Source organism: Zootoca vivipara, chromosome 1, assembly GCF_965207765.1.
Source record: "Zootoca vivipara chromosome 1, rZooViv2.hap1.1, whole genome shotgun sequence".
Classification (NCBI taxonomy): domain Eukaryota; kingdom Metazoa; phylum Chordata; class Lepidosauria; order Squamata; family Lacertidae; genus Zootoca; species Zootoca vivipara.
In genome coordinates this window covers 47,222,227-47,242,721 of record NC_142582.1, presented here as the reverse complement: position 1 = coordinate 47,242,721, position 20,495 = coordinate 47,222,227, and the positions used below count along the sequence as shown (strand labels likewise).

At 46.4% G+C, this 20,495-nt stretch overlaps 1 protein-coding gene across 3 annotated transcripts in view; it reads right to left on the bottom strand.

The window, feature by feature from the left end:
• GYPC (glycophorin C (Gerbich blood group)) overlaps window positions 1-19,675 on the bottom strand; it is a 36,257-nt gene extending 16,582 nt beyond the window's left edge. For 2 of the 3 annotated variants that reach the window (XM_035128526.3, XM_035128534.3), the window contains exon 1: window positions 19,442-19,659. In XM_035128526.3, the coding sequence (XP_034984417.1) occupies window positions 19,442-19,475 (34 nt within the window). In that variant the 5' untranslated portion in view covers window positions 19,476-19,659. Of the gene's footprint in view, window positions 1-19,441 lie in introns of all 3 variants that reach the window. The other variant, XM_060278581.2, reaches the window with a different exon arrangement.
• Window positions 19,676-20,495: the final 820 nt, after the last annotated feature.

Genomic DNA, 20,495 nt, shown 5'->3' with positions numbered 1-20,495 from the left:
TGAATCTGATGAACTCACATTTCAACCAGAATGCTGCTAACAACTACTTGACATATAGGCTGCACCATAGCATTGCTTCGAAAGATGCAGTGGCTTCCAGACATAACTTTTTTGGGGGAACATTGCCTCAGCATATTTGGGATTGCTGTTTTGTTCTGCAAAAAAAGGGCATGCTCTGTGAAAAGACTGCAATAATCCCTTTGGCACAGTAGCAGCTCATACTGGGGGGAGGGGGAGGTACAATAGGAGTAGCTGCCTTTTGCTAACACCCCATGGAAATTTTGCTGTCACAGCAGCATATGATGTTGGAAGGTATTTTCACACTAGCATGGCAGGATGTTATTGACAGGTTTTTAACAAAAGCCGGAGCACCACAACTTGAAAATGATTGGATAGTGCAATCCTGTACATGTCTTCTTAGAAATGACTCCCAGATAAGTAGGTATCAAAATGCAGCCTATGACATCTAAAACAGGGAACCTGCGGCTTCCAGAAGACTACAGTTCTCATCATCTGTGTCTTCTGGCTACATTGGCCAGAAGTGTTGGGAGTTGGTGATACAACAACACCTGGAGGGAAAAGATGGCCCATCCCTGCCTTAGTCTTTAAAGCATGGACACCCTTTCACACTTGGGCTTCCTGCTCTTAATTAGGATGACAGTTCTTGATGCTATGAGCCTAGTTTACCACCTCTACGTCATGGCTCTGAAAACTCCAGCAGACCGACGAGATATTCTGTGTGATGTATATAAGAGTCAAAACTTGTGCGAGTCTTTTCCCATTGATGAAAAAATTAGAACATGCTAAAGACAGCGAGCCTGTGTGGAACTTTGAGATCTGATGGCAACAAAAGCTTACAATAGTAGGACAGCCATTTGATAGGGGCTCTTATTACATGAGATACTGCATGCTTTCCAGTTAAACCCTGACAATGTGTTCAGGCAAAGAGTTAGTGTCTTATTAAAGCCACCTAAAGAGATTGATGGCTGAGAGTTTGACGCTGTGCCTTTCATAACCACACATAATATACTATCCATTCAGCATTTCTAGGCTGGCACTGGATTGTGATTATTGCTCAGATTATCTGAGATATTCCTTTTGATCGCAATTTCAGATGCACCCAGCTCAATGCTGCCCACAAGTCATATATCATGGGCCACCCAGAGCATGATAAATTATCTTCCTGGGCTGTGAAATCTGCATTATTAAACCTCTTGCAAGCCACAATGGCCGTGGAGCTGCATTTGGCTTAGCAAGTCACAAAATATAGGTCTTGATTATATCATCTTTGCACCAACAGACATAGACAGGCATTCTTGTTGCCCATTACACAGCTATGAAATATTCTTCCCAGAGGCTGGTATAAGACATTTCCTTAGCAGCCCAGAGTAATCTGGTTCTGAGGAGCTTTAGTTTGGTATATTTTATATTTTAGAATATTTTGGAGTATACCTATTATTTTTGAATACTGTATCTTGCCCTGGGGGCAATGTGAGCCATAAAACAAAATAATAGCAACATTAGTTGAACTATATATATATTTGAAACTCATTCTATTTGGTTTCTTTAGATCAGGTTTGTCTTTTCCTCAGCCAGAAAGGAAGTGGCATTAGTTCTCAATTATTGATTAGAAACTAGTGTGTTGACAACCCACCAGCTGTTGAGAGAGTCACTTGTCTGCTCTGATGTCACAGGCAGATGTGTGTTATCACCTTCTGGGCTATTAGTTTAGTTGCACTGATGTCACAGAGGGGCTTAGAAGTCAAGTACTAAGAGGAACTCAGCGCACCTTAGAATTTGTGCTTCAATAGCACAAAGCAGTTTTGTTTTGTTTTTAATTGCAGCAAACAAAATTTCTTATTGACCAGGGAAATCACATCCTGCAGTTCCTCTTAATACTTGGCTACCTGGCCCTAGGCTTCTAGGTTCTTGGTGAAGGCTCTAAAACTGCTTAGTTTATTTGTATCCAGCTAGAAGGAATCATTTGAAACACCCTGATATCTAGGCTGTACTGAAAAAAATCTTGCTAGGTTCCAAGGTGATTCCAATGACATCTAGTGGGTACAAATCAATTGAGCGTTTTCCGAATCTTTGATAAAAACCGACAGAGGACGTTTGCTGTCTGTGGTATGATGTAATGAATACAAATTAAAACTATAGATTCTAAAAGGGTTTTGATCAGAGTTGTCACTTGCTTAGACAGTATTGATGGCAATGTTGTACCTTACAGTGTACCTTACAATTTCATAGTTTGCTCAGTGATTTCTGATGGCCATGGAAACTGATGTGGAGCCTTAGATCCTGGGCTCATGAGGACCAATCTCATGTACCACCCAGACTCATTGCTACTGCAGGAGTGTCATCAACTACTATCCCCATTGCGTGCATGCACACGCGCATGCACGCACGCACGCACACACACACACACACAATCACTGGGTACAGGTGGAATAATAGACAATTCCATTTTTTGCCATTCTCTTTGACCCTACTCTTTTGCAATTCTAAATCTAATTTTGTGGCTCCAGTTCTGTCGTGCCCAACTAGTGAGCAACCACGCCAAGCACATCTACCAGCCATACTATTTTCCTTATTAGGTACTTGACATGCTTCCTCTCCTTACAATCAGAGAAGTCGATGAAAACATGACACTTATGTTCTTTGTAGACAAACGCACATGGCTGGTAGGCTGTGCTTCATTTAATGGATCTCAAATTGCACAGACCTGGGGTGGCAAGCACAAAAGGTCAGCAGGATTACGCAGCTGCTGGGGTTCATGTCTATTAAGGGACCCACCAACTGAAGGTCAGTGTCACCATATTAGCTTTCAGGACCTATGATCTGGCCAGGCTTTGCTCCAAAAAACCATCTTGACCATATAGGACTATATAGTGGGGGAATCCCTGGTCCTGAATGGGGTCACTGTGCCCCTGAAGGACCAGGTGCACAGCCTGGGAGTCATTTTGGACTCACGGCTGTCCATGGAGCTACAAGTTAATTCTGTGTCCATCAGCTCCATCTGGTACGCAGGCTGAGACCCTAACTGCCCGAAGACTGTCTCACCAGAGTGGTGCATGCTCTAGTTATCTCCCGCTTGGACTACTGCAATGCGCTCTACGTGGGGCTACCTTTGACGGTGACCCGGAAACTGCAATTAATCCAGAATGCGGCAGCTAGACTGGTGACTGGGAGTGGCCGCCGAGACCACATAACACCGGTCCTAAGAGACCTACATTGGCTCCCAGTATGTTTCCAAGCACAATTCAAAGTGTTGGTGCTGACCTTTAAAGCCCTAAACGGCCTCGGTCCAGTATACCTGAAGGAGCGTCTCCACCCCCATCGTTTAGCCCGGACACTGAGATCCAGCGCCAAGGGCCTTCTGCCGGTTCCCTCGCTACGGGGAAGCCAAGTTACAGGGAACCAGGAAGAGGGCCTTCTCGGTAGTGGTGCCCGCCCCCTATGGAACGCCCTTCCATCGGAGGTCAAGGAGATAAACAACTACCTGACATTTAGAAAACACCTAAAGGCAGCCCTGTTTAGGGAAGTTTTTAATCTGTGATATTTTAATGTATTTTGGTATTTGTTGGAAGCCGCCCAGAGTGGTGGGGGAAACCCAGCCAGATGGGCAGGGTATAAATAAATAAAATAATAATAATAATAATAATAATAATAATAATAATAATAATAATACAGTGGAACCTCGGTTTATGAACACCTCGGTTTATGAATTTTCGGTTTATGAATGCCGCAGACCCATCTGGAACGGATTAATTCACTTTCCATTACTTTCAATGGGAAAGTTCGCTTCAGTTTATGAACAGACTTCCGGAACCAATTACACCCATGCTTCGGGTTAAGTACGCTTCAGGTTGAGTACTCCGCGGACCCGTCTGGAATGGATTAATCCACTTTCCATTATTTTCAATGGGAAAGTTCACTTCAGTTTATGAACGCTTCAGTTTAAGTACTCCGTGGACCGTCTGGAACGGATTAATTCACTTTCCATTACTTTCAATGGGAAAGTTCGCTTCAGTTTATGAATGCTTCAGTTTATGAACAGACTTCCGGAACCAATTACACCCATGCTTCGGGTTAAGTACGCTTCAGGTTGAGCACTCCGCGGACCTGTCTGGAATGGATTAATCCACTTTCCATTATTTTCAATGGGAAAGTTCACTTCAGTTTATGAACGCTTCAGTTTAAGTACTCCGTGGACCGTCTGGAACGGATTAATTCACTTTCCATTACTTTCAATGGGAAAGTTCGCTTCAGTTTATGAACGCTTCAGTTTATGAACAGACTTCCGGAACCAATTGTGTTCACAAACCGAGGTACCACTGTAATAGGAGGTTTAAGATATACTCTTTGCATACACTTCAACTGTCGTGATTTGAGTGGGACATCCTGGAATTAAAGAAGCCATACTAGTTTCTGATTGGCTCCCTGAATGTCCTTGATTTTTTTTTATTTTTTTTTTGGTCCAGAGCTCTGGCTTAAGCCAGCTGGCTCCTGTGAGAGCTCAGGACTGAAAAAAGAAGAATCCAAATTTTGATCAGCAGGATGTTGGAGGGTATGTCTTTGTGGTCTCAGACATCCTCTGCCCTAACCAGCTTGACCTCTGAGATCATTGGGCCTTCCTAGGTAATGTTGCTCTGAGGGCCTTCCAAAACCTAAAGCTGGCCCTGAGGCCTGTTATAGATATATTGACACTCTCATCAGTGGCAGAGGTGAATGATTCCTCTATACTTGCATCAAAGTAGCTAAAGTGGCTTAAGAAAACGAGGCAGTGTCTTAAACCTCAGTTTCTCATCCTTATAACAGAAGCAGCTCGTGACTAGATGTCACAGAATCAGGGCATGCAAAATACCAATCTTATTAACTTTAAGTTACTTTGACCTGAATTTATGGTGTCTGATGTGTTTGCTTATTAAGACATACACCCATTCTTGTTGAAACAAAATTAAAAAATTCCTTCCAGTAGCACCTTAGAGACCAACTACTTGTAACCCATTCTTGTTGGGACTCTAATATATTTTTTTCTTTCCAGATACCTCCTCCTTTCTGTGATCTAAAACTGGGTGGATTTTCTCCTTTTTTTGGTTCAAGAAAGTTAAGTTTCCTTTGTGCTACAAGGGGAAAAGAGAATAGCTCTGGTGGAATTAATAACCAGCATGATCTTTAATTACAAGACATGTGCGGCAGACGCCTGGAGATAGCTACAATTACCAATCTGACAAAAATAGTCATGTTGCACTTCAGACAGACAAGCTACTGTTTCACTTCTACATGCACCAATTGGTCACCTCAAGGCAGCTGTCAGGATGTGTAAGTCACAGCACCGGTTTATGCGCCATTTAAAAAAGAGGAGTCGGGGCAGAGTGCGTCTAGTGCACACCACCTCATTGATTTAAGGAGAGGGCTTTACTGAAAAGCAATACTGTTGAGAGGACACATGGAATTCATAATTTCATCTCCTCAATTACTGCCTGGGGCAGGGTAGCAGGGAGGCTAGGAACATAATGCCGGATTCACTTCCTGCCTGGGAAATGTTCTTAACAACACAAGACAGAAAACACAGCCCTTCCCTTTCAGGAAAAGACAGGCCTCTAAGAGAAGGGGAAAGACCTTTGCCTCAGGCTCCTTCTTTTCATTTAAACCATCCTCACACATCAACTCTCTCTCTGTTCTTCAAGCTGGTCCCCTCGCCTGAGCCTCATCCATCATGTGTTTACCCAGGCAAGAAACTCTTCAAACAAGCATTCCATCAAGATTGCTACTTGCGCTCCGTTCAGTCTCAAGTCCTGTGACCAAAAATCAGATGCTACCAAAGCCCAAAGGCCTGATTTGTTTCAAACAAGTAAAACCGTTTAGATGAAATCAGCCTTGGCTCATGCCCCACAAACAGGATGCAAGGCTTTGGAGACTCTCAAGGAGGAAACGAAACAGGGCAAGTGGTGTGAAGAAGCTGCAGAGGTTATGACCTCTTGGCTTTTCGAGGAGGGGTGGGGTGTGGAATCTGCTGCAGATTGAATCAGGAACCATTATAGACGCTCTGAATCTCCATTATAAATCTCTGTCAGAAGGGCCTTCTCTACAAATGTAAAGCAGTTAATAACGGATTAACAGTTCTAGATTTTCTGCAGGAAGACCTGGGAATTATAGTTATGTGGGGCTAGTGCTTTGTATCCAGACTCATTTACAGAACTATAATCCCCAGGGTTCCTTGACTGAAAGACATGAATTTTGCAACTTGCTCAGTCCACAGATCAATTGCCCTGCTAAATTGTTCAAGTCAAACACTAAAAAATAAATGAATGAACTTTTCTTAAAAATAAAAAAGAGTTCAGCTTTAACAGTTGAGCAACCCAATTCCCTCCCCTGTCTCCCCTCTGCCTCTTCCCTTGAAATGTTTTTTTTCCCCAACTCTGATAATGCCTCTTGCCTGCTTGGATGGAGGGTACAGGGGTGTGTGGTAAGTGTGTGTAGAAGCTGACCTATTATTGCAAAGGTGAAATGTACATTTGTTGCCCTCAAACGTTTGCCTCTAGCCCTGCACAGCACTAGCATGTGGCCGCCCAGAAGGTCCCCTAGAAAGGAATGCAGAAGTCAGGCTGATAAAGGTTCTCCACCACACGCTTAGGGCTTCAAATGAACCAACAAGTGATGTTCAGGCACTGGCAAAAATACATTCCACATAGCTGCTCCTAGTCGTCCCTAATTCTCGCAGCTTTGTTTTATGCTAGTCCAATTTCTGAGAGGTCTTCAGTAGAGATGTGCCCTACCCAAATCTCCATCCCTCCTTGCATCCCAGCAACCTGGTTGCAGAGGGGATAAAATCGAGGGAGTGAAGAATGGGGGTGTGGACAGGCCAGGGATCCAAAGAGACACCCCTCTGGCAAATGGGTTCTGCAGCAAAGGTGAGCTGCAGATACATATTGAATTGCAGGAGGTTGTAAGACTTGTGGCATTTCGCTGTCCGGTTTTGTTACACACAGGAACTTTGGCAACTGCTGAGCTGTGCTCACACATCAGGAAGGAAGCTAGTCCTTAAGAAGAGGTGACGAAACTTATCCCCAGAGGAAGGCTTTGCTTTTTTATTCACTCTCCGCTCAGCTCCTGGGGCTGTCAGTCACCGCTGCAGGCTGTAAAAGTTACACCGGTTGCCTGACTCTCCCAAGGAAAACAGCAACTCTCTGTGCAGAACAGAGATGCCACTGCCATGTTCCTTACTACCAAGGGTAAGTCCCTAGTGGCAACCTTTCCCTCTCCACCAACTTATTTAAAACCTGCAGAGCATGAAGCAAAGAGCAGAAGACTTGGTCCCTGGGTTCATTTGCAATTCAGAAAGCACAATCCACCGAGGCAGCTTTGGAAATTAAAAGGAGACTGATAAACTCTGTTGGTCTTTCAAGAATGAGAGGTTTGTGTATGTATGGTCTCCCCCCCCCCCGCCCCCAGAAGTGCCCTAGAGTAGAAATGAGCGGGGGGGGGGGGGTTTAATATCTGGCACCTGCAGAAATTGGAATTGGGGACAGCCAGTGCCATGGGCAGGGATCCTTTGAGAAAGGAAGTGACTTTTGCAGAGAAAAACAAAACACTTCAGGCCATGAGTTGAAAAGGAAAGATTTATGCCTTCCTCCCCTGTGGCCATAACTTCCTTTCCTTCCTTCCTGCTGACAATGCTTCTTGAATACCCTAAGAGAAAAGGAGGTTTTTTAAAAAGTGCATTCAATGTTAAAAACAGCATAAAGCTGCCTATGGGGATTTGGCATAGGGGGGAAATGAAGGATGCCTGGAGAGAAGACTTAAGAAAGCCCAGAAAGGTATGTGTGTGTGTGTATTTAAAGCCCGAGCTAGATTCTGATTTCTTTACCTCAACCTCACCCATCACCCCAATACTGTACAACATTCCCGGCCATCATAGGAGCCAATGCCTAGGGGCCAAGGCCCCTTTGCCCCCCATAAAATATTTGAGGGGGCCTCCACACACACCCCAAGTTGATGGGCATTGCCATTCAAATGGTATGTGTGTGCCATGACTTGTGATCATGGGCATAGGCAGGATTTTTGTTAGGGAGCGGTAGGCCTTTTGTTAGAGGAGGCAGGCAGAACCTCAGTTAGCTATGTATTTTTATTTTTGGGGGGGGCAGCTGACCCCCCCCCGGTGATGCCCATGCTTGTGATCGATTATGCAGGCCAGGGGTTACCTGCCCCTCATATTTTATTCAAGTTGGCACCTGTAAGGGGGAGGGCTTATAGGGAACAGCCCCCCCCTCATCAGGTCGAGCTCTTTGCAGAGCAGCAAGTCCAGTAGCAGATCAGATTACAGAAATCAGGAAGTAGAGAGGGAGGAGAGAGGCTCTGACAGCATGCGAGAGCCTCAACACCGAGTAGAGACGGAAGCAGCTGGGAAGGAAATGACATGATTGGCCACTGGAGAGCAGTCAGGACGGCCCTTCCCCCTGACGCCTGAATTGAGGTGCACGGCACCCCGTAGGGTGAGAGGGAGGCGCTTTAGGGTTCCCAAGCTGTTATGTTGGGCACGAAACAGAAAGAAGCCATTGCGAGGTTCTGAATCGGACTAAGCAGACATGTTTTCCAGACTCTTTGCACTGTAAATAAGATGCACAATAAATTAAAGACAAGGAGGTGTGGAGCGTCGTTACTCAAGAGTAGCCGCAAGAACCACTGACAGCACCTCTGCTGGCCATGTTGATGGCATAACCCTTGCTGATGTCACCATATCAATTTCAAAAGAAGACTGGAGGATGTTGGAGAAGCCCGTGGAAAAGGAACATTTAGGAATGAAAAATTATCATCACCCTCAGTGATTCTCCATTTGCCCTGGGTGTGCCAGCTAGAGAGCAGTGATTAAACTCCTAAATCATCGGAGAAGCTCAGTAGCCAAGATGGCCTTGCTAAAGCCATTCAGATAGGAGACCCGTATTAGCTGCATACAGTGGAACCTCGAGTTACAAACACCTCAGGTTACAAATGCTTCAGGTTACAAACTCCGCTAACCTGGAAGAGTTACCTCGAGTTGAGAACTTTGTCCCAGGATGAGAATGGAAATTGTCTTCTGGCGGCGCAGCGGCAGCAAGAGGCCCCATAGGCGAAAGCACGCCTCTAGTTAAGAACAGTTTCAGGTTAAGAACAGACCTCTGGAATGAATTAAGTTCATAACTAGAGGTACCACTGTACTTTTAAGAAGTAGCATGAAAGTTGCAAACACCAAAAGGGCAAGTAGCATGAGCTGAACGGGAACTTACCAATCACATGCTGATCAACTGACAGGAACATAGGAAGCTACATTGCCTATCTACACTGACAGACAGAAGCTCTCCAGGGTCTCAGACTACTAGCCTTAGCTGAAGATTCCAGGAACTGAACGTCAGACCCAAAGCTCTGGACTATAGACCTTCTCACTGTTAGAAGAATACAAGAATATAGAATCAGTCCTGTATTTAGGATCCAGTCCTGCACCCTCTTTTCAGCCATGTTCTTTCATGGCCACTGTATGTTGTCTGTTGTTTAGTACAGTGGAACCTTGGTTCTCGAACTTAATCCATTCCAGAAGTCTGTTTGACACCCGAAACTGTTCAAAAACCAAGGCGTGGCTTCCGATTGGCTGCAGGAGCTTCCTACACTCAATTGGAAGCCGTGTCGGATGTCTGGCTTCTGAAAAATGCTCAAAAACTGGAACATTTACTTCCGGGTTTTTGGCGTTCGGGAGCCGATTTGTTCATCAATTAAGCCATTCAAGAGCCAAGGTTCCATTGTATTAATTTATATAGCACAACCAGTGTACATAGCACTTTACACAAATGCAAGAGGAGAAATCCCTGCCCTGAATATTTAAAATTCAACACAGGACAAGCTACAGAAGACGGGGAACGAACTGGAGACAAGGGTAAATAGGGAAGCAACATGTGATTCTATTTGTAACACACACTTAAAGTTAGTTATCAACTGGACTACAAGAGGGCATGGGAACTAGATGTTGCTTCTGCACAGTACATAAACAAGGCACAAAGGCAACCACCCCCATTGCATTGTTTTTTCTCTAGCATCTGGTATTCATTTCAGAGGCATACCGCCTCTAAATGCAGCAGTTCCATTAAACCATTTAACCATCTTGCTATTGGCCTTTATTAGGTTTTTGGCTATATGTCATGAGCTGGTAACAGATGGCCTAAGGCTGCATGATACTCTGAAGGGTGTGTGTGTGTGTTTTATGAAGCCTGCAAACTCCTACTAGCATTCTGAGAATCATTTATAAGGAGTAGCATCCCTTTTTCATACTTTGAGAACAAACCAATAAAAATGATGCATTCAAAAGTTTTCATAGGGGTATTATGACATCCAGAAGGCAAAGGGGGTAGGTTTCCTGTATTTCTTCAGTTTTCAAAACTAATGATGCAGAAACCAGAAAGCATGAGAATTTCATTCAGCCTGCATTTGTAAGCCAACTGACTTAAGTCAAACCTCCTGGATTGGAAAGTAATAATCTTCCAGATTTTACACTTCTCCAAAGTTCTCAGCTCAGAAAATAAAACCAAAATTCATTTTAAAAGTACCGGTATGTATTTCATATGACAAAATATGTTTAGAAGTGTGTGCAGTGAGATAAATAAAATTTTAGTATTTTTTAAATATTAATATGGAGACAGACAATGAACGGGCAATGAGCATATGCCAAGTTATCAAGGACCAGAAATTGACTGATCTAATCTAAGTCAAAGACATGATTTTAAATGATCAAGGTAGAATCCTGAACTCACTTAATAGGGAGTAAACTTCAAGGAACTCAACAAGACTTACTTCTGAGTAAGGATGCAGAGGAACATTTATTTACATCATTTATATCCAAAACCTTTTTTGGGGGGGTATTTCTCTTTCTCCCCACTGTTCACAATTTTTCTTGAAGATTTCATTGTTCCCATCCTCACAATGAATGGTCAATATAGAAATCTTTGGCACAGCTCTAGCTAAAGTAGCAAGCACCAAATCAAGAACTTCCAAGTTCAGAAGCCATGCAGGAAGAAGAAACGTATATACAGAAAAGAGACCTTGGCATTGCAGTTCACACTGTTTCACATTATCTTGTTTAACTACATCTCTGCCCTCATCAACGTGTATGCATTAAATGTGAGGCTCCCCATCAGAACCCTGCTGGGATATCATAATTTATCAGTCTCAAGACACTCCACACTGAGACTCCCATGTGAAAGTTACTGATAAGCTCAACAATATATATGGACTTCTTGGAACTAAAAAAAAACCCCACAGTCTTCCTTGAAATGATCTTTTCTGTTTTTTGTTAAAGTAAGAAGAGTGAAGGGCAGTGGTGCCAGTAACGCAGTGCAAAAAGTTGAAAGGACTACAATTCTCAGCAGAGTTTTTCAGTTTCATTTAGAGACACCCCCAAAACATTTGTTGGAGAATAAATTTATGCAAGAGGCTGACTCGTTCTAGAGATTATTCAAAGCACACTGGCTTTTCTGGTTGTCTACATGCCTTCACCCACCAAACAGGTACTTGATGCTTCAAAAATACAGTCTCAGTTGGATATGGATTTCATGATGGAAATTATAGTGGTGTCTTAGTACGCAATAAAACTGTACCCTTTAAAGTACTCAATTGTAAAGGCCAATTTAAAAGATTGCAGCTTTATGTTAAAACAAACATGCTGCATCACTGATATGACTGTCTTATGATTCTGGGATGTGTGAGGAGCTGGCTACAGGGATATCTTTTAGCTCAGCTTTGCCCAATGGAGCTGATGGAAGTTGCTGCCCAAAGCATATGGAGAGCACCAGGCTGGGGAGTGCTGACATAGCCCATTCAGACATTTGGTCTGGGTTAAAATAATACTGCATGTGGTGGGGGAGTGAATACAAAGAAGTCAGTGGCATAGTGTGTGGGGGGGAGGCAGAGGGACGGGGGGCCCTGTACACAAAATTCTGAGAGGTGCATAATCAGGCAACCCCCCACGACAGGCTCCCTCAACATGGCTGAGCTCCTACTGGCTTCCAGAGCTGCAGGGAGGCAATCCGTGTCCAGCCCAGGCCTTTGGGGCTGAGGCTGGGGCAGTGGCCCCTTCTCTATGTGCCCAGTAAAGTGACACCCGCGTGCTCCCCGCCCCTTGGTTGGTGGACACCTTTAGGCCAACTCTCCTTTCCTTTTGTGCAAGCTCCACAACACCCCATGCCTCCTCCCTATCTGCCCAATCCACAAGTGGCCACAACACTTGCCCTGCCCTGGGCACCATCAACCCATGCTACATCACTGAGACAAGCATGCTAGCTCTTCCCTTCCTATTGCTGCCCCTGCTTCTCTCCACAAGTTGCATTTTAGTCATATCTTCTCCTGCACATGCAAGCTTTCCAGGGATAGCATGACGTGCTGTGGGGATAATAATAATAATAATAATAATAATAATTTATTATTTATACCCCGCCCATCTGGCCGGGTTCCCCCAGCCACTCTGGGCGGCTTCCAAAAAAAACAGAAATTCTAAAATACAGAAATCCATCAAACATTAAAAGCTTCCCTAAACAGGGCTGCCTTGAGATGCCTTCTAAAGGTCTGGTAATTGTTCTCTTTGACCTCTAGTGGGAGGGCATTCCACAGGGTGGGTGCCACTACCGAGAAGGCCCTCTGCCTGGTTCCCTGTAACTTGGCTTCTCGTAATGAGGGAACCGCCAGAAGGCCCTCGGAGCTGGACCTCAGTGTCCGGGCAGAACGATGGGGGTGGAGACGCTCCTTCAGGTATACCGGACCGAGGCCGTTTAGGGCTTTAAAGGTCAACACCAACACTTTGAATTGTGCTCGGAAACGTACTGGGAGCCAATGTAGGTCTTTTAGGACCGGTGTTATGTGATCTCGGCGGCCGCTCCCAGTCACCAGTCTAGCTGCCGCATTCTGGATTAGTTGTAGTTTCCGGGTCACCTTCAAAGGTAGCCCCACGTAGAGCGCATTGCAGTAGTCCAAGCGAGAGATAACTAGAGCATGCACCACTCTGGAGAGACAGTCAGTGGGCAGGTAGGGACTCAGCCTGCGTACCAGATGGAGCTGATAAACAGCTGCCCTGGACACGGAGTTGACCTGTGCCTCCATGGACAGCTGTGAGTCTAAAATGACTCCCAGGCTGCGCACCTGGTCTTTCAGGGGCACAGTTACCCCATTCAGGACCAGGGAGTCCTCCACACCCGCCCGCCTCCTGTCCCCCACAAACAGTACTTCTGTCTTGTCAGGATTCAATCTCAATCTGTTAGCCGCCATCCATCCTCCAACCGCCTCCAAGCACTCACACAGGACCTTCACCGCCTTCACTGGTTCTGATTTAAAAGAGAGGTAGAGCTGGGTATCATCAGCATACTGATGGACACCCAGCCCAAACCCCCTGATGATCTCTCCCAGTGGCTGCATATAGATGTTAAAAAGCATGGGGGAGAGGACAGAACCCTGAGGCACCCCACAAGTGAGCGCCCAGGGGTCTGAACACTCATCCCCCACCACCACTTTCTGAACACGGCCCAGGAGGAAGGAGCGGAACCACTGCATGACAGTGCCCCCAGCTCCCAAGCCCTCTAGACGGTCCAGAAGGATGTTATGGTCGATGGTGTCAAAAGCCGCTGAGAGATCCAGCAGAACAAGGAAACAGCTCTTACCTTTGTCCCTAGCCCGCCGGAGATCATCGACCAGTGCGACCAAGGCAGTTTCAGTCCCATGATGAGGCCTGAATCCTGACTGGAAGGGATCCAAATGGTCCGCTTCTTCCAGGCGTGCCTGGAGTTGTTCCGCAACCACTCGCTCAATCACCTTGCCCAAGAATGGAAGATTTGAGACTGGGCGATAGTTGGCCGTATTGGCCGGATCTAAAGATGGTTTTTTAAGAAGCGGTTTAATAACCGCCTCTTTCAGCGGGTCTGGGAAGGCTCCCTCATGGAGAGAAGCATTTACCAACCCGCGAAGCCCATCGCCCAGCCCTTCCTGGCTAGCTTTTATAAGCCAGGATGGGCAAGGATCAAGGAGACAGGTGGTTGGTTTCATTCGTCTAAGCAGCCTGTCCACATCCTCGGAGGTAACAGATTGAAATTGATCCCACAAAACTTGACTAGACAGGACTCTAGCACTCCCCCGCCCCGGCCCTGCTCCCACGGTGGAGTCTACCTCTTCCCGAATCTGAGCGACTTTATCTGCAAAAAACTTTGCAAAATCATTGCAGGAGATCATGTGGCCCATACTGGGCCCGGATGGAGCAGGTGGTTCCGCTAAATTGCGAACCACCTGGAAGAGTCTCCTGCTGCTGTTTTCTGCAGATGCGATGGAGACGGTGAAGAAGGTCCTCTTCGCCGTCGCCATTGCCACTTGGTAGGCTCGAAGTTGAGCTCTAGCCCGTGTCCGGTCTGATTCAAAATGAGTTTTCCGCCACCGGCGCTCTAGCCGTCTCAACGACTGTTTCATTGCCCTCAGCGCCGGGGAAAACCACGGGGCTGTCCGGGCTCCATGCAATCTGAGAGGGCGCTTCGGAGCCAGACAGTCAATAGCGCTGGTTAACTCCGCATTCCAGCGGGCCACCAGGGAATCAGCTGAAAGGCCATCGACATGGGATAAAACATCCCCTACCACTCTTTGGAAGCCAATTGGATCCATTAAGTAGCGGGGGCGGACCATCCGAATCGGTCCCACCTCCCTGCAGAGGGGAAGGGTTGCGGAGAAGTCCAGTTGCACCAGAAAGTGATCTGACCATGGCACTTCTTTTGTTTCGCTTTTACTTAATGTCAGATCACCAACATCCATAGAGGTAAACACCAAGTCCAAGGCATGTCCGCGGCTATGAGTTGGGCCAGACTTATTCAGGGACAGCCCCATGGTGGCCATGCTTTCCACGAAGTCCCGAGCGGCTCCTTGTAAGGTCGTGTCGGCATGGATGTTAAAATCCCCTAAGACAACCAAGCTAGGTGTCTCCAGGAGCACATCCGACACGACCTGAAGCAGCTCGGGCAGGGAATCCTTGGTGCAGCGGGGAGGTCGGTACACCAAAAGGAATCCTGTACTGCCTCTATTGCCCAACTTCCAGAACATGCACTCAGAGAACTGGGTCTTCCCAATAGGACGCCTGGTGCAAACTAATGACTTCCTAAAAATCACTGCAACCCCCCCTCCCCGCCCAGATGGCCTGGGTTGCTGTGCATAAGAGAAACCTGGTGGGCAAGCAGCGCCAAGAACGGGCCCATCGGCTTCCTCCAACCAGGTCTCTGTCACACATGCCAGGTCAAATCCTCCATCCACAATCAGGTCGTGAATGGTGGTGGTCTTATTCATCATCGACCTGGCATTGCACAGCAGCACCTTCAGGTCATGTGGGTATCCCTTGCTGATTCCAATATCCGTCCGGTCAGGACCAGACCTGGAGGCAGGGATAGTCCTCAGACAACGACTAAGTCTGCCTCCTCGGTAATGACATGGTCTGGTCTTAGCGTAACTCCTCCTCCTACCCGTGACCACTGAGATTGGTTGTTCCAGTGCACCCCCCCCTGTGGAATCTGCCCCAGCCATTTTGCTTGCTGGGACCCCCTCCCGGGCAGCCCTGACCCCTCCTCTTAAAAACAAAATAAAACCTCTGTAAAAAACAGCAAGAACTCAACAAAAGAAGAACACAAAAAAGACAATAAAACAATAAAACCAAAAACAATAAAAATTACAAATACACTAAAATTTAACAGATTCCCACACCCAACTAAAAATCCCTCCCACCTACCACCCCAAACACAATAAAACAATAAAACCAAAAACAATAAAAATTACAAATACACTAAAATTTAACAGATTCCCACACCCAACTAAAAATCCCTCCCACCTACCACCCCAAAGAAGATAAAAACATTAAAAATTCTTTAAAAAGCATTTTAAAAAGGACTCTGTGCTGTTTCAAGTTCCCCTGGGCAGCACCAGCAGCAGAGCGGCGGCAGCAGTCCTTTATGAGGCCTTCCAGGCCCCGCCCTAAACCAGGTGGAGAGAGGTAGGGACAGGGCCTGTGGGCACTCACAGCAGGAGAGAGTCCTGGGCAGCACCAGAAGCAGAGCAGCGGCAGCAGTCCTTTATGAGGCCTTCCAGGCCCCGCCCTAAACCAGGTGGAAGGAGGCAGGGACAGGGCCTGTGGGCACTCACAGCAGGAGAGAGTCCTGGGCAGCACCAGCAGCAGAGCAGCGGCAGCAGTCCTTTATGAGGCCTTCCAGGCCCCGCCCTAGACCAGGTGGAAGGAGGCAGGGACAGGGCCTGTGGGCACTCACAGCAGGAGAGAGTCCTGGGCAGCACCAGCAGCAGAGCAGCGGCAGCAGTCCTTTATGAGGCCTTCCAGGCCCCGCCCTAAACCAGGTGGAGAGAGGTAGGGACAGGGCCTGTGGGCACTCACAGCAGGAGAGAGTCCTGGGCAGCACCAGCAGCAGAGCAGCGGCAGCAGTCCTTTATGAGGCCTTCCAGGCCCCGCCCTAAACCAGGTGGAAGGAGGCAGGGACAGGGCCTGTGGGCACTCACAGCAGGAGAGAGTCCTGGGCAGCACCAGCAGCAGAGCAGCGGCAGCAGTCCTTTATGAGGCCTTCCAGGCCCCGCCCTAGACCAGGTGGAAGGAGGCAGGGACAGGGCCTGTGGGCACTCACAGCAGGAGAGAGTCCTGGGCAGCACCAGCAGCAGAGCAGCGGCAGCAGTCCTTTATGAGGCCTTCCAGGCCCCGCCCTAAACCAGGTGGAGAGAGGTAGGGACAGGGCCTGTGGGCACTCACAGCAGGAGAGAGTCCTGGGCAGCAGGAGAAGGTGCAGACAGAGGCAAGGAATGAGCTGTATTAGATTACGCTCAGTTTTTGACATGGTGCAGTCTGAATCAACCTTCTGCCAACCTTCTATTTTACAGCCTACTTGATTAGGAATGTTTAGTTATTGATTATCCTCCCTCGGTGCAAAGGGGTTTGATGAGATGACTACAAGTTATGATGAACTAAATAGTTTAAAGCATGAGGGTTTTGTTTACAGTGGTACCTCGGGTTACAGACGCTTCAGGTTACAGACACTTCAGGTTACAGACTCCGCTAACCCAGAAATAGTACCTCAGGTTAAGAACTTTACCTCTGGATGAGAACAGAAATTGCACGGTGGCGACATGGCAGAAGTGGGAGGCCCCATTAGCTAAAGTGGTACCTCAGGTTGAGAACAGTTTTAGGTTAAGAACGGACCTCCAGAACGAATTAAGTTCTTAACCCAAGGTATTTATAAAGTCATCATCCTTTGGCACAAGAAAGAACCTGTTGCCCCCAGACAGATTGCGTCAGAGCTGCAAAGACTGAGAACTACGTCTGTGCATGCTGACCCACTACCAGGATTCAATTTGGGCCCAATCTGGCACTTTGGAACCACCCTGACTTGGGGTGATTCAAGGCTGACCCAGTCCAGATCTAGGCCCCAAACTGATTTGGGGGCTTTGCACAGTCTCTTCCTCCCCCTCCTCACCATCAGACCGCCCCCCCCTTGACAATTCCAGATCACTATGACTGGGTCTGATCCAAGACTGCCCCATCCTGTTGAACACCAAGAAGTGTTCAACAGAAAAATGGACTCCCTCGGAAGGTGGTGGACTCTCCTTTGGAGGTTTCTGAGCAGAGGTTGGATGGCCACCTGCAGTCGATGCTTTAGTTGAGATTCCTGCATTGCAGGGGGTTGGACTAGATGACCCTCAGGGTTCCTTCTAACCCCAAAATTCTATGCATTCATGTTCCTTCCCTGCACTTATATCAGTCTCCAATCTACAGTATATACCTGTAAGTCTGGCAACATTTCCCCTGAAGACACGGCTAATGAGCACAAAGGCAGTCACTGTGATATTCAAGTTTTATCACGGTTTCACAACAGTTGACAAATGGGTCTGCAAAAGTGAAATAGTCAAAGAAAAGAAAAGGAAGGCGTATGTGTGTGCGTTAAAATGGGCGTTGCATTTGCAAAACACATCAGAGTTGCATAGGCAGATTTAGATAGAACATTATGTATTTTTCTGACATATCTTCTCTACCAAACCACCAATAGCCTTAAGTTTTCATGCAAAACTGTGTGCTTGATGCTTAATGAAAAGAAAAGCAGAGAAGGAAAGAAAGCAGCATGAATACCTCTTTTTCCTTCTCCTTTAGCCCTGCCCATGAACCGGAAAACATGTTCTAAGATTTCACATACGCTAGATATGGGCACACTGAATATCTATGAATAGACACCCCAGCGCGCCAATATGTCAGTACACACATCCTGCCAGGGAGGACCCATGCAGTTTGCACCAGTTACATAGTAGGAAGAACAGATGATCTCCACCCCTTACTACCTTGGTCTCTCTCTCCCTTCTGTGTATTCCTCTCTGTTGGTGATAGACTGTAAGTTCCTCGGGGCAGAGTCTTGTTTGTGAAACTTTACCTGCAACTCTGAACAGTTCCATGTGAACTGACTGTGCAGCAGCAGCAGCAGCAATAATACATTAAATGATGATTATGTTTTAATTATTACAGACATTCATAATTCAATTCTTAATGGCAGTAATATTATTAAACTGGTTTCAACTGAATCATTCCCATACTGGTAATATGATCTCCAGCTTAGTTAGAATCTGGTTCAGTGCCTCTATTGGAACCCTACACCTAGTACTTTTTTGCTCTCAAAAGCTCACTCAGGACTGACAAAACTCCGTGGCAGAAACTGGTGTGCTTCTGTCTCCCTAACCGCCCACCCAAATCTCCCTGGACTAACTTTCTTCCTGGTATAACTTTTCAGCAATGTGTAAGGAATTTGAGAAACAGGAAATACACCCCACTTTCCTCTCCCCTTCATTTTTCTAACCTTCAGTTGCCTCACGCCTGCTTTGCTAGAGTTAGTGAAAACAAAAATGCATTGTGGCTAAATATAGTCTGACAGTTTGGGGCTTGGCTCTCAGGTTACATAGACAGTTCCATTTCTGTATATTGAGTGAGGCAGTAATGTCACAGGAAAGAGAAAGTGGGGGCGGGGGGAAGATAGTAAACAGCTAAAAACTCCTTTACTTTATTTTTTGTCTGAAATACGATTAATTCCTACTTTAAACAACACTTTCTTGGTACGACTCAGAAGTTTGAATCTGGATTTTATCTTCTCCAAGGACTGTTATTTTTGAATTCCTGCCTCGACTTCTCCACATTCTCTCTCTCTCTCTGTGCCGATTTCCCACATCCACACTCATAAATGCAGGAAGGAAGGGAGTAAAGTTTCAAGGACACACTTTAGAAAGGCAGTCTCTTTGGATTCTGTAGACACAGATGTATCCATCTATATATAATAAAAACTTTGCATTAAACTTAAGCTAGGAGTTGTACAGTTTTCCATTATAGTACCGGGGCGGGGGGGGGGGGAGAAGAGAAATTTCAAGTACTCACGCGGAGCAGATGTTGTACTGTTTTGAGAAGCCATCCTTTATGCATTCAAAACTGCCCCCCTCTCTCCGCCTGGCTTTATTATTATTATTATTCTACTGACAGTCAGTCGGGCTTTCCTATCCGCAGTCCAAAGACAGATGAAGCTGCAACAGCTGGCAGGACTGGGGGAGGAACCAGGCAAGAAAGCAGCTCTTGTTCCGGAGCTTCTTGTCTGGTTCTTGACCATTTACCACTGGAAAAGGAAACAGCACATGTGTCATTCAGTTTAGCCTCTCCAGCTCACACTAGGAGGAGGGGAGGGGCACCAGTTTGCAGATAAGCACTAACTTTTTTTTTTTTGCATTTAGCCCTCCTATCCCTCAGCTAACTAGGACCTTTCCACCTCCAGCAAGCAACAAGTTGAGACAAAGGCATCTTACTTTCAAATCGAGAGCCAAATGCATCTCACGCCAGCAAAGTATAACATAATATGAGGTAAAAACAACAGTGAATTTTCAAGGGAGGAGGGTGGGAAACGGTTACGCTGCCAAAATTGCGCAGGGGAAAATTTAACAATAGGACTTTCATTTTTTTTCTCTTTGCTGTGGCAGCTTTTCTGACTCTCTGCACAGAGAACTCCCCCCCTCCCCCATGTTCAGCTTTGAGATATATGGTTGTGTCTGTTTGTTTCTGAGAGCTGAAGGCCAGAGGGAACATAGCTTCAGCGAGCAAAAAGTAGCGGGGATGAAGCTGTGTGCTTGATCCACTTTGGCCTCTGGCTAAATAGGTTTTGCAAGTTTGGGAGAAGTGTTTCCCAAACTGATGAAACTAATTTGTCCAGGGATAAAAGTGGGAGGAAAGAAATTGGTTGCATACACCGGTGTGATAAGAAACAGGAGCTATAAATTACGAGGTCCCCAGTCCTAACATCTCCTCTGCCAGGAGATCATGATGTAAGTTTGGGTCTTCTTGAGCACATCTTCTCAGACTCAGCTTCCTCCTTGCCCTCTGTGTTATGTTAATGATAGTACTTGCCTACCTTGCAGGCAGGGCCGGTGCATCCATTAAGGCGAAC